Source organism: Bombina bombina, chromosome 3, assembly GCF_027579735.1.
Source record: "Bombina bombina isolate aBomBom1 chromosome 3, aBomBom1.pri, whole genome shotgun sequence".
Taxonomy (NCBI): domain Eukaryota; kingdom Metazoa; phylum Chordata; class Amphibia; order Anura; family Bombinatoridae; genus Bombina; species Bombina bombina.
In genome coordinates this window covers 991,634,390-991,647,699 of record NC_069501.1, presented here as the reverse complement: position 1 = coordinate 991,647,699, position 13,310 = coordinate 991,634,390, and the positions used below count along the sequence as shown (strand labels likewise).

The following is a 13,310-nucleotide window of genomic DNA, read 5'->3' as shown; positions in this document are numbered from 1 at the left end:
TGCCAAAACCCTGAAACTGAGCAGCAGCACGGTGGGCAAGACCATACAGCGGTTTCACAGTACAGGTTCCACTCAGAACAGGCCTCGCCATGGTCGACCAAAGAAGTTGAGTGCACTTGCTCAGCGTCATATCCAGAGGTCGTCTTTGGGAAATAGATGTACGAGTGCTGAAAGAATTGCTGCAGAGGTTGAAGGGTGGGGGGTCAGCCTGTCAGTGCTTAGACCATACGCCACAACACTGCATCAAACTGTCTGCATAGCTGTCGTCCAGAAGGAAGCCTCTTCTAAAGATGATGCACAAGAAAGACCGCAAACAGTTTGCTGAAGACAAGCAGACTAAGGGCATGGATTACTGGAACCATGTCCTGTGGGCCGATGACACCATCTGAACCAAATAAGTTTTATCTTGGTTTCAAGTGTGTGTGGTGGCAACCAGGTGAGGAGTACAAAGACAAGTGTGTCTTGCCTAAAGTCAAGCATGGTGGTTGTAGTGTCATGGTCTGGGCCTGCATGAGTGCTGCCGGCACTGGGGACTAAAATTTGAGGGAACCATGAATGTCAACATGTACTGTGACATACTGAAGCAGAGCATGATCCCCTCCCTTTGGCGACTGGGCTGCAAGGCAGTATTCCAACATGATAACGACCCCAAACACACCTCCAAGACGACCACTGCCTTGCTAAAGAAGCTGGGGGTAAAGGTGATGGACTGGCCAAGCATGTCTCCAGACCTAAACCCTATTGAGCATCTGTGGGGCATCCTCAACACGAAAGGTGGAGGAGCGCAAGGTCTCTAACATCCACCAGCTCCGTGATGCCGTCATGGAGGAGTGGAAGAGGACTCTAGTGGCAACCTGTAAAGCTCTGGTGAACTCTATGCCCAAGAGGGTTAAGGAAGTGCTGAAAAATATTTGGCCACATAAAATATTGACACTTTGGGCCCAATTTGGACATTTCCACTTAGGGATGTACTCACTTTTGTTGCCAATGGTTTAGACATTAATGGCTGTGTGTTGAGTTATTTTGAGGGGACAACAAATTTACACTGTTATACAGGCTGTACACTCACTACTTTACAATGTAGCAAAGTGTAATTTCTTCAGTGTTGTCTCATGAAAATATAAAAAACAAAATATTTACAAAAAAGTGAGGGGTGTATATATATATATATATATATATATATATATATATATATATATATATATATATATATATATATATATATATATATATAAAAATACTTTTAAATACATATACGTGTTGACACAAATATGTATATATTCATATATACTTAAAATTGATGCCCATTGCTGCGCAATTTACCCCCTTTGCTGCGCTAGTTCTCATGCTGTGTCTGGCAGCATAATAAATAGAGGCTCCCATTGGAGCCTTTGAAAGCACACTCGCGTGAGCACAATGCTTCCATGTAAGGCGAATGCGAGGTTGCGTTTACCTTGCACCTCACTTGTAATACCAGCGCACATTTGTGTGCACTAGTATCACTAAGATGAGCGCAAATAACTCTTTGCAGAAGCAATATTTTCCGCTAAACTTGTAATCTAGCCCATAATACACTTACACATAAATATGTAAAATATTAATTGCATGTAAACCTTCTCTTATGTGAATAAAGGTTTCTGTAAGCCACAGACAAGAGTACAAACCACTTTATTCACCTCCCCTACAAGCACTGTCATAATGTGCAGAAGGATAGAACTTTGAATTTATTTGGAATCTGGCTCCTACTACAGAATTTCTGATCTGTAAAACAGAAATTCTCCTCGTCTGCAAAATAAACATTACAGTCTCCAATTAGTTAACATTTTCTAGCTGTTTTTTTGGGTACACGAAGAAGCACTTTAGGTTTAGCACTTCTATATATACATATGTAAATGGTACTTTAACACAATGTTTTATGTAATATGTTTTTGCTTTCATTAATATAATTACTACATTTTCTTAACTGGTCCTGTGTGTTAAAAATATTTAGGGCTGCTTTTACTAAGTTTAAAGATTAATTATTTAAGTAGTAGTCTGATATCGCCAGCACATACCGTGGGCTGGTACTTCTCACAGTTTTCGCACCATGCCTGGGTGTTCTGCTCCAGACAGATGCTTCTTCTCAAAACCTCCACAAAATCAAATTCAACAGGAGCTTTATCTAAAAAGGCAAAACAGCAAATGGCAGGAGAAGAATTACTCAAGACATAACAGAATGTGATAGTGACAAAATAAAGAATGTATAAAAATGAACTGCTACAATGAAACAATTAGCATTGATTGAGTCTTTCAAGGAACTACACTGGTATAGAATTAAAAGGGACAGTCTAGTCCAAAATAAACTCTCATGATTCAGATAGAGAATGTAATTTTAAACAATTCTCCAATTTACCTTTATCACCAATTTTGCTTTGTACTTTTGGTATTCTTAGTTCAAAGCTAAACCTAGGAGGTTCATATGCTAATTTCTAAGCCCTTGAAGGCCGCCTCTTCTCTAAGGGCATTTTGAAGGTTTTTCACTACTAGAGGGTGTTAGTTCATGTGTGTCATATAGGTAACACTGTGCTCACGCACTTTGAGTTCAGGTGAGCCAGCTCTGATTGGCTAAAATTGATGTCTGTCAAAATAACTGAAATAAGTGGGCAGTTTGCAGAGGCTTAGATACAAAGTAATCACAGAGGTAAAAAGTGCATTTATATAACTGTTGGTTGTGCAAACCTAGGGAATTGGTAATAAAAGGGATTATCTTTCTTTTTAAACAATAAAAATTCTGGTGTAGACTGTCCCTTTAATGTTTTATAAAAAGTCTAACAAGCAATGCTCCACAAACGGATTTGCATTTTTAGTGTGATGGAACAAAATAAAAAAACAATTTATGCTTACCTGATAAATGTATTTCTCTTGTGATGTATCGAGTCCACGGATTCATCCATACTTGTGGGATATTCTCCTTCCTAACAGGAAGTGGCAAAGAGCACCCACAGCAGAGCTGTCTATATAGCTCCTCCCTTAGCTCCACCCCCTAGTCATTCGACCGAAAAAAGGAGAAACTATAGGGTGCAGTGGTGACTTTAGTTTTTTTAAATAAAAATATACTGCCTGTCTTAAATAAACAGGGCGGGCCGTGGACTCGATACATCACAAGAGAAATATATTTATCAGGTAAGCATAAATTATGTTTTCTCTTGTAAGATGTATCTAGTCCACGGATTCATCCATACTTGTGGGATACCAATACCAAAGCTTTAGGACACGGATGAAGGGAGGGACAAGACAGGGACCTTAAACAGAAGGCACCACTGCTTGTAGAACCTTTCTCCCAAAAATAGCAACCGAAGAATCAAAAGTATCGAATTTGTAAAATTTGGAAAAAGTATGAAGCGAAGACCAAGTCGCCGCCTTACAAATCTGTTCAACAGAAGCCTCATTTTTAAAAGCCCATGTGGAAGCCACTGCTCTAGTAGAATTAGCAGTAATTCTTTCAGGAGGCTGCTGGCCAGCAGTCTCATAAGCCAAACGGATTATGCTTTTCAGCCAAAAGGAAAGAGGTAGCCGTGGCCTTTTGACCTCTCCATTTACCAGAATAAACACCAAACAATGAAGATGTTTGACGGAAATCTTTAGTTGCTTGTAAGTAGAACTTTAAAGCACGAACCACATCAAGATTGTTCAACAGACGTTCCTTCTTTGATGAAGGATTAGGACACAGTGAAGGAACAACAATCTCCTGATTGATATTCCTATTAGAAACAACCTTAGGAAGAAACCCAGGTTTGGTACGCAAAACCACCTTATCTGCATGGAAAACAAGGTAAGGTGAGGTGAGGTGAGTCACACTGTAAAGCAGATAACTCAGAAACTCTTCGAGCCGAAGAGATAGCTACTAAAAACAGAACTTTCCAAGATAGAAGCTTAATATGTATGGAATGCATAGGTTCAAACGGAACCCCTTGAAGAACTTTAAGAACTAAGTTTAGGCTCCATGGCGGAGCAACGGGTTTAAATACAGGCTTGATCCTGACTAAAGCCTGACTAAACGCTTGAACATCTGGGACATCTGCCAGATGTTTGTGTAAAAGAATAGACAAAGCAGATATTTGTCCTTTTAAGGAACTAGCTGATAATCCCTTCTCCAATCCTTCTTGGAGAAAAGACAATATTCTAGGAATCCTAACCTTACTCCATGAGTAACCCTTGGATTCACACCAAAAAAAGATATTTGCGCCAAATCTTATGATAGATTTTCCTGGTGACAGGCTTTCTAGCTTGAATCAGGGTATCAATGACCGACTCAGAGAAACCAAGCTTTGATAGAATCAGGCGTTCAATCTCCAAGCAGTCAGACGCAGAGAAATTAGATTTGGATGCTTGAATGGACCTTGGATTAGAAGGTCCTGCCTCATTGGCAGAGTCCATGGTGGAACAGATGACATGCCCACTAGGTCTGCATACCAAGTCCTGCTTGATTCTGGCAACCAGACGTGGGAGGAGAGGAAACGGTGGAAATACACAGGCCAGATTGAAGGACCAGGGCACTGCTAGAGCATCTATCAGTACCGCCTGGGGATCCCGGGACCTGGACCCGTAACGAGGAAGTTTGGCATTCTGACGGGACGCCATCAGATCCAATTCTGGTGTGCCCCATAGCCGAGTCAGCTGGGCAAATACCTCCGGATGGAGCTCCCAGTCCCCCGGATGAAAAGTCTGACGACTTAGGAAATCCACCTCCCAAGTTCTCTACCCCTGGGATATGGATTGCTGAGAGATGGCAAGAGTGATCCTCCGCCCATCGGATTATTTTGGTTACCTCCATCATCGCTAGAGAACTCCGTGTTCCTCCTTGATGATTGATATAAGCTACAGTCGTGATGTTGTCCAACTGAAATCTGATGAATTTGGCCGCAGCTAGCTGAGGCCACACCTGAAGCGCATTGAATATCGCTCTCAGTTCTAGAATGTTTATCGGGAGGAGAGTTTCCTCCCGAGACCATAAGCCCTGTGCTTTCAGGGATTTCCAGACAGCACCCCAGCCTAGCAGGCTGGCATCTGTCATTACTATGAGCATGCATAGTTGCAGTGGTCTGAGGTGTAGGCGGGCAAAAGGAACTATGTCCATTGCCGCTACCATGAGTCCGATTACCTCCATACACTAAGCCACTGATGGCTGAGGAATGGAATGAAGAGCTCAGCAAGTGGTTGAGTTTTGATTTTCTGACCTCCGTCAGAAATATTTTCATTTCTACCGAGTCTATCAGAGTCCCTAGGAAGGAAACTCTTGAGAGGGAAGAGAGAACTCTTTTATGTTCACCTTCCACCCATGAGCTCTCAGAAAAGCCAACACAAGGTCCGTGTGAGACTTGGCTAGCTGGAAAGTCGACGCCTGAATCAAGATGTCGTCTAGATAAGGCGCCACTGCTATGCCCCGCGGTCTTAGAACCGCCAAAAGGGACCCTAGCACCTTTGTGAAAATTCTGGGAGCCGTGGACAACCTGAAGGGAAGGGCCACTAACTGGTAATGCCTGTCCAGAAAGGCGAATCTGAGAAATTGATGATGATCTCTGTGAATAGGGATGTGAAGATACACATCCTTTAAGTCCGCCTGGATCAATGGTAGAACAGTCCAAAAGGTTTCCATCTTGAATGATGGTACTCTGAGACGTTTGAGATCCAGGATTGGAGAGAGAAAAAGAGAGAGAGAAAAAGAGAGAGAGAAAAAGAGAGAGAGAAAAAGAGAGAGAGAAAAAGAGAGAGAGAAAAAGAGAGAGAGAAAAAGAGAGAGAGAAAAAGAGAGAGAGAAAAAGAGAGAGAGAAAAAGAGAGAGAGAAAAAGAGAGAGAGAAAAAGAGAGAGAGAAAAAGAGAGAGAGAAAAAGAGAGAGAGAAAAAGAGAGAGAGAAAAAGAGAGAGAGAAAAGAGAGAGAGAAAAAGAGAGAGAGAAAAAGAGGAGAGAGAAAAAGAGAGAGAGAAAAAGAGAGAGAGAAAAAGAGAGAGAAAAAAGAGAGAGAGAAAAAGAGAGAGAGAAAGAGAGAGAGAGAGAAAAAGAGAGAAAAAGAGAGAAAAAAAGAGAGAGAAAAAGAAAAAGAGAGAAAAAGAGAGAAAAAAAGAGAGAGAAAAAGAAAAAGAGAGAAAAAGAGAGAAAAAAAGAGAGAGAAAAAGAAAAAGAGAGAAAAAAGAGAGAAAAAAAAGAGAGAGAAAAAGAAAAAGAGAGAGAAAAAGAGAGAGAAAAAGAGAGAGAAAAAGAAAAAGAGAGAAAGAAAGAGAGAAAGAAAGAGAGAAAGAAAGAGAGAAAGAAAGAGAGAAAGAAAGAGAGAAAGAAAGAGAGAAAGAAAGAGAGAAAGAAAGAGAGAAAGAAAGAGAGAAAGAAAGAGAGAAAGAAAGAGAGAAAGAAAGAGAGAAAGAAAGAGAGAAAGAAAGAGAGAAAGAAAGAGAGAAAGAAAGAGAGAAAGAGAGAAAGAAAGAGAGACAGAAAGAGAGATAGAAAGAAAGAGAGAAAGAAAGAGAGAAAGAAAGAGAGAAAGAAAGAGAGAAAGAAAGAGAGAAAGAAAGAGAGAAAGAAAGAGAGAAAGAAAGAGAGAAAGAAAGAAAGAGAGAAAGAAAGAAAGAAAGAAAGAAAGAAAGAAAGAAAGAAAGAAAGAAAGAAAGAAAGAAAGAGAAAAAGAGAAAGAGAGCCCCCTACTAGATCCGGTCCCGGATCGGGGCTACCCCTCATGCTGTCTTAGAGGCAGCTGCAGGCTTCTTGGCCTGTTTACCCTTGTTCCAAGCCTGGTTAGGTCTCCAGACTGACTTGGATTGGGCAAAATTCCCCTCTTTCTTTGCAGCAGGGGAAGCTGAAGCGGGACCACCCTTGAAGTTCCGAAAGGACCGAAAATTATTTTGTTTGGTCCTCATTTTATTTATTTTATCCTGAGGGAGGGCATGGTCTTTCCCTCCAGTGATGTCTGAAATAATCTCTTTCAGTTCAGGCCCGAATAGGGTCTTTCCTTGAAAGGGATGTTCAAAAGTTTAGATTTGATGACACATCAGCAGACCAGGACTTGAGCCATAACGCCCTGCGTGCTAAAATGGCAAAACCTGAATTCTTTGCCACTAATTTAGCCAGTTGGAAAGCGGCATCTGTAATGAAAGAATTAGCCAACTTAAGGGCCTTAATTCTGTCCATAATATCCTCTAATGGAGTCTCCATCTGAAGAGCCTCTTCTAGAGCCTCGAACCAGAAAGCAGCTGCAGTAGTTACAGGAACAATGCCCGCTATAGGCTGGAGAAGAAAACCTTGATGAACAAAAAATTTCTTCAGGAGACCCTCTAATTTGTTATCCATAGGATCTTTGAAAACACAACTGTCTTCGATAGGTATAGTTGTACGCTTAGCCAGAGTAGAAATAGCTCCCTCCACCTTAGGAACTGCCTGCCACGAGTCCCGCATGGTGTCAGATATGGGAAACATTTTCTTAAAAACAGGTGGGGGAGCAAACGGAATACCTGGTCTATACCACTCCTTAGTAACAAGTCACAATCCTCTTAGGGACTGGAAAAACATCAGTGTAAACAGGAACCTCTAAGTATTTGTCCATTTTACACAATTTCTCTGGGACCACTATAGGGTCACAATCATCTAGAGTCGCTAATACCTCCCTGAGCAATAAGCGGAGGTGTTCAAGATTAAATTTAAAGGCCATCATATCAGAATCTGTCTGAGACAGCATCTTTCCTGAATCAGAAATTTCTCCCTCAGATAACAAATCCCTTACCCCTACTTCAGAGCATTGTGAGGGTATATCGGATACGGCTACTAAAGCGTCAGGCGGCTCAGCATTTGTTCTTAACCCAGAGCTGTCAAGCTTTCCTTGTAAACCAGTCAGTTTGGATAAAACCTCTGTGAGGGTTGTATTCCTAACTGTGGCCATGTCTTGTAAAGTAACTGAATTCGACCCACTAGAGGTACTAGGCGTCACTTGTGCGGGCGTTACTGGTTGTGACACATGGGGAGAGCTAGATGTTAAACCCTCATTTCCTTCTGTCTGAGAATCATCTACTGCAATATTTTTAAGTGCTAAAATATGCTCTTTATAATTTAAAGATATATCAGTGCAAGTGGGACACATTCTAAGAGGGAGTTTCACAATGGCTTCTAAACACATTGAACAAGGATTTTCCTTGGTGTCAGACATGTTAAACAGGCATGTAACAAGCAAGCTTGGAAAACACTTTAATCAAAGCAAATAACACTTTACAAAAAAAACGGTACTGTGCCTTTAAGAGAAAAAAAGCTGCACAAACTCTGCAAAACAGTGTAAAAAAGCAGTAAACTCAACGAAATTTTTACAGTAGCATCATAAAGCCTTAGTAACTTTGCACAACTATGCAAATAAACAATTAACCCCTTAATGTAAAAACCGGATTGACAAAACGTCAAAAACGGTAAAAAAACGTTCAGCACCTTGCCACAGCTCTGCTGTGGCGCCTACCTGCCCTTTAGGAACGATTTGTGGGGGAAAAAAAACTTCTTTACAGGCCTCAAACACAGTAGTAGGAACCACTGGAGAAGTAGCTGGATGTCTCTGAGGAAAACAAACTGCGCAACTGAGGCGCGAAAATAGGCCCCTCCCACCTCACTTGATGTTATGGGGACTAAAAGAAACACAGAGTGCTTCCTAAACTAGCCATGTGGGTTAATAACCCTTAAACAAGCCACAAAGACCCCTTAAAGTCCCTCAAAAAACGTTTTATTTGTAATAAAAACAAAAACGTTTTTTCCTATCAGTGTCACCAGTAATTAATGAGCCCTTTATGCAAGCTGGGATTCCTACTAAGTGTCTGAATACAGCTTACCCTTCCCTCATGGGGATATTGCCAGCCTTTTCTAGAAATAACAGTGTGTCTAGAAAAAAAATAGACTGAACATACTTCAATGCAGTTTAGCCTGCAAACCGTTCCCCCAACTGAAGTTTTCCTGTACTCTTCAGCCCTTGTGAGAACAGCAGTGGAAGTTAGTTACAAAGTGCTAAGATCATCATCCTCCTTGCAGAAATCTTCATCCCTTTTCTGCCAGAGTAAATAGTACACACCGGTAGCATTTAAAATAAACTTTTGCTTGAGAAAATAAAAACTAACATTTTTGTCACCACACTCACTTTACCCTTCCTAGCAGTTAAGCAGGCAAAGAGAATGACTGGGGGCGGAGCTAAGTGAGGAGCTATATAGACAGCTCTGCTGTGGGTGCTCTCTTTGCCACTTCCTGTTAGGAAGGAGAATATCCCACAAGTATGGATGAATCCGTGGACTCATCTTACAAGAGAAAAAACAGTTTATGCTTACCTGATAAATTTATTTCTCTTGTGGTGTATCCAGTCCACGGATCATCCATTACTTGTGGGATATTCTCCTTCCCAACAGGAAGTTGCAAGAGGATCACCCACAGCAGAGCTGCTATATAGCTCCTCCCCTAACTGCCATATCCAGTCATTCGACAAGACAAGCAGAGAAAGGAGAAACCATAGGGTGCAGTGGTGACTGTAGTTTAAAATTAAAAAATACCTGCCTTAAAATGACAGGGCGGGCCGTGGACTGGATACACCACAAGAGAAATAAATTTATCAGGTAAGCATAAATTATGTTTTCTCTTGTAAGGTGTATCCAGTCCACGGATCATCCATTACTTGTGGGATACCAATACCAAAGCTAAAGTACACTGATGAAGGGAGGGACAAGGCAGGTACCACTGCCTGTAAAACCTTTCTCCCAAAAATAGCCTCCGAAGAAGCAAAAGTATCAAATTTATAGAATTTTGAAAAAGGTATGAAGCGAAGACCAAGTCGCCGCCTTGCAAATCTGTTCAACAGAAGCCTCATTTTTAAAGGCCCATGTGGAAGGCACAGCTCTAGTAGAATGAGCTGTAATCCTTTCAGGAGGCTGCTGGCCAGCAGTCTCATAGGCTAAGCGGATTATGCTTCTTAGCCAAAACGAAAGAGGTTGCCGAAGCCTTTTGGCCTCTCCTCTGTCCAGAATAGACAACAAACAAAGCAGATGTTTGACGAAAATCTTTAGTAGCTTGTAAATAATACTTTAAAGCACGAACCACGTCAAGATTGTGTAATAGACGTTCCTTCTTTGAAGAAGGATTAGGACACAATGATGGAACAACAATCTCCTGATTGATATTCTTGTAAGATACCACCTTAGGTAAAAACCCAGGTTTGGTACGCAGAACTACCTTATCTGCATGGAAGATCAGATAAGGAGAATCACATTGTAAGGCAGATAGCTCGGAAACTCTACGAGCCGAGGAAATAGCTATCAAAAAAAGAACTTTCCAAGATAAAAGTTTGATATCTATGGAATGAAGAGGTTCAAACGGAACCCCTTGAAGAACTTTAAGAACCAAATTTAAGCTCCAAGGTGGAGCAACAGGTTTAAACACAGGCTTGATTCTAACTAAAGCCTGACAAAATGCCTGAACGTCTGGAACATCCGCCAGACGCTTGTGCCAAAGAATAGACCGCGCAGAAATCTGTCCCTTTAAGGAACTAGCTGACAATCCTTTCTCCAATCCTTCTTGGAGAAAAGATAATATCCTGGGAATCCTGACCTTACTCCATGAGTAGCCCTTGGATTCACACCAATAAAGATATATACGCCATATCTTATGATAGATTTTCCTGGTGACAGGCTTTCGCGCCTGAATTAAGGTATCAATGACTGACTCGGAGAAACCACGCTTTGATAAAATCAAGCGTTCAATCTCCAGGCAGTCAGCCTCAGAGAAATTAGATTTGGATGGTTGAAAGGACCTTGATTTAGAAGGGGTCCTGTCTCAACGGCAGAGTCCATGGTGGAAAGGATGACATGTCCACCAGATCTGCATACCAAGTCCTGCGTGGCCACGCAGGCGCTATCAAGATCACTGATGCTCTCTCCTGCTTGATTTTGGCAATCAGACGAAGGAGCAGAGGAAACGGTGGAAACACATAAGCCAGGTTGAAGGACCAAGGCGCTGCTAGAGCATCTATCAGCGTTGCCTTGGGGTCCCTGGACCCGTAACAAGGAAGCTTGGCGTTCTGGCAAGACGCCATGAGATCCAGTTCTGGTTTTCCCCAACGATGAATCAATTGTGCAAACACCTCCGGATGGAGTTCCCACTCCCCCGGATGAAAAGTCTGTCGACTTAGAAAATCCACCTCCCAGTTCTCTACACCTGGGATATGGATAGCTGATAGGTGGCAAGAGTGAATCTCTGCCCAGCAAATTATCTTTGAGACTTCTAACATCGCTAGGGAACTCCTTGTTCCCCCTTGATGGTTGATGTAAGCCACAGTCGTGATGTTGTCCGACTGAAATCTGATGAACCTCATTGTCGCTAGCTGAGGCCAAGCCTGAAGAGCATTGAATATCACTCAGTTCCAGAATGTTTATTGGAAGGAGTGTCTCCTCCCGAGTCCACGATCCCTGAGCCTTCAGAGAGTTCCAGACTGCACCCCAGCCTAGAAGGCTGGCATCTGTCATTACAATTGTCCAATCTGGCCTGCGAAAGGTCATTCCCTTGGACAGATGGACCCGAGATAGCCACCAGAGGCGAGAATCCCTGGTCTCAAGAAAAAAAACACAACTACGTTATACCACTTCTCTCTTACTACCTCCATGCTTGTTGAGAGTTGCAAGAGAATGACTGGATATGGCAGTTAGGGGAGGAGCTATATAGCAGCTCTGCTGTGGGTGATCCTCTTGCAACTTCCTGTTGGGAAGGAGAATATCCCACAAGTAATGGATGATCCGTGGACTGGATACACCTTACAAGAGAAAATTATATATATATATATATTCTCAACCAAAATTACAAAGCACTGAAATGACATACCAAGTATACCGATTTACAAATATAGAATGTAAAAATTAGCCCTAAAAATCATACCAAAGTAGCAAAATTACAGCAGACCTCTAACACTGGGATTCTTAACCTTTTTACAATTACAGATTGACCAATATGCCTCCATATCTTGGTTTCATTTTACACATGGATAGCTAGACAAATATTTTCATTATATTTACATAAATACACAATCTAGTTACAACTAGTGAGATTTTGCGTTTTTTGTGCAGTCAAAAAAGGAATTGTGATAATGGTGATAGTTAAAGGGATAGTTTCTCTCATGATTTAGATAGATCATGTAATTTTAAGCAACTTTCTAGTTTATTCCTATTTTTTTCTTCATTCTCTGGGTATCTTTATTTGAAAAAGCAGCAATGTAAGCTTAAAACATTTTGGTTCAGTACCCTGGGTAGCACGTGCTGATTGGTGGCTACATTTATTTAACAGCAATTTTCATGTAACATTATTCAGGGATTTAGTTCCATACCCAATTATTGAGTTAAGAACCGCTGTACAGAAATATTGATTTTTGCTCTTCTGTAAGTATTCAATTATGTAATTCTATGTGTTCTAAGAAGATCATATACTGCTTTAAAAAAATAATCTTAAAGAGACATGAAACCCACATTTTTCAAATAGAGAATACAACAATTGTATACAACTTTCAAAATTGACTTTTTTTTTTTTTTCAAAAATAGTTTTATTTTACAGATAAGAAAGTTATACATCGTAAATGCACTTTTGTTAGGGTTACAATTCAATATGGCTTTACAGCTGTGTGGGTTGTACACATACGATGCTGTAAACAAATAAGCATGTAGTGATAAAGGTAATAAACAATAAATCATATAGTAACATATTAAACCAATAAACAACATAAACAACACATTGTGCTTCCTGTTGTCCCTCATGTTTTCCCCCTCCAGTATCTCAAGGTCAGTTTCCACCTCTTCTGTCAGTATCTAGTGTCATATGTTTTGGCGTTTTATATCCTATTGGTATCAAACTTATTCCTCAAGTATTCTTCCCATAAAATCTTAATCTGTATGTACTTGTCTAACCTTCGTTGTTTAAGGTAGTGGTATTCCTCTAGCTGTATAGTGCGATTGCACTCCTGAACCCATAGCGCAGTGGTCGGGATTATAGAACTTTTCCAGTTCTTGGCTATTAGTTTCTTGATGCTGTTACTTGCTATGTTAAATAATTTAGTTTGTTCTGAGGTGAATTTTTTGGGGACTATGTGAAACAGCCACAAGAGTGGGTCTACTGGTAAGGCTTTATCTAGTAACTTTGATGTTTCCTTTGTGATTTCATCCCACATTGGGGTTATTTTAGGGCAAAGCCACCAGATATGTGCCATATGGCCGATTTGATCATGGCACCTCCAGCAGAGGTTGGAGGCTTCTCTGAATATTTTCTGGCATCTTGATGGAGTAAGATACCATCTAT

At 41.0% G+C, this 13,310-nt stretch overlaps 1 protein-coding gene across 1 annotated transcript in view; it reads right to left on the bottom strand.

Moving 5' to 3' along the window:
• PAN2 (poly(A) specific ribonuclease subunit PAN2) overlaps window positions 1-13,310 on the bottom strand; it is a 616,232-nt gene that overhangs the window by 319,972 nt on the left and 282,950 nt on the right. Inside the window, 1 exon segment of the mRNA XM_053705507.1 lies at window positions 2,022-2,161. Coding sequence (XP_053561482.1) covers window positions 2,022-2,161 — 140 coding nt within the window.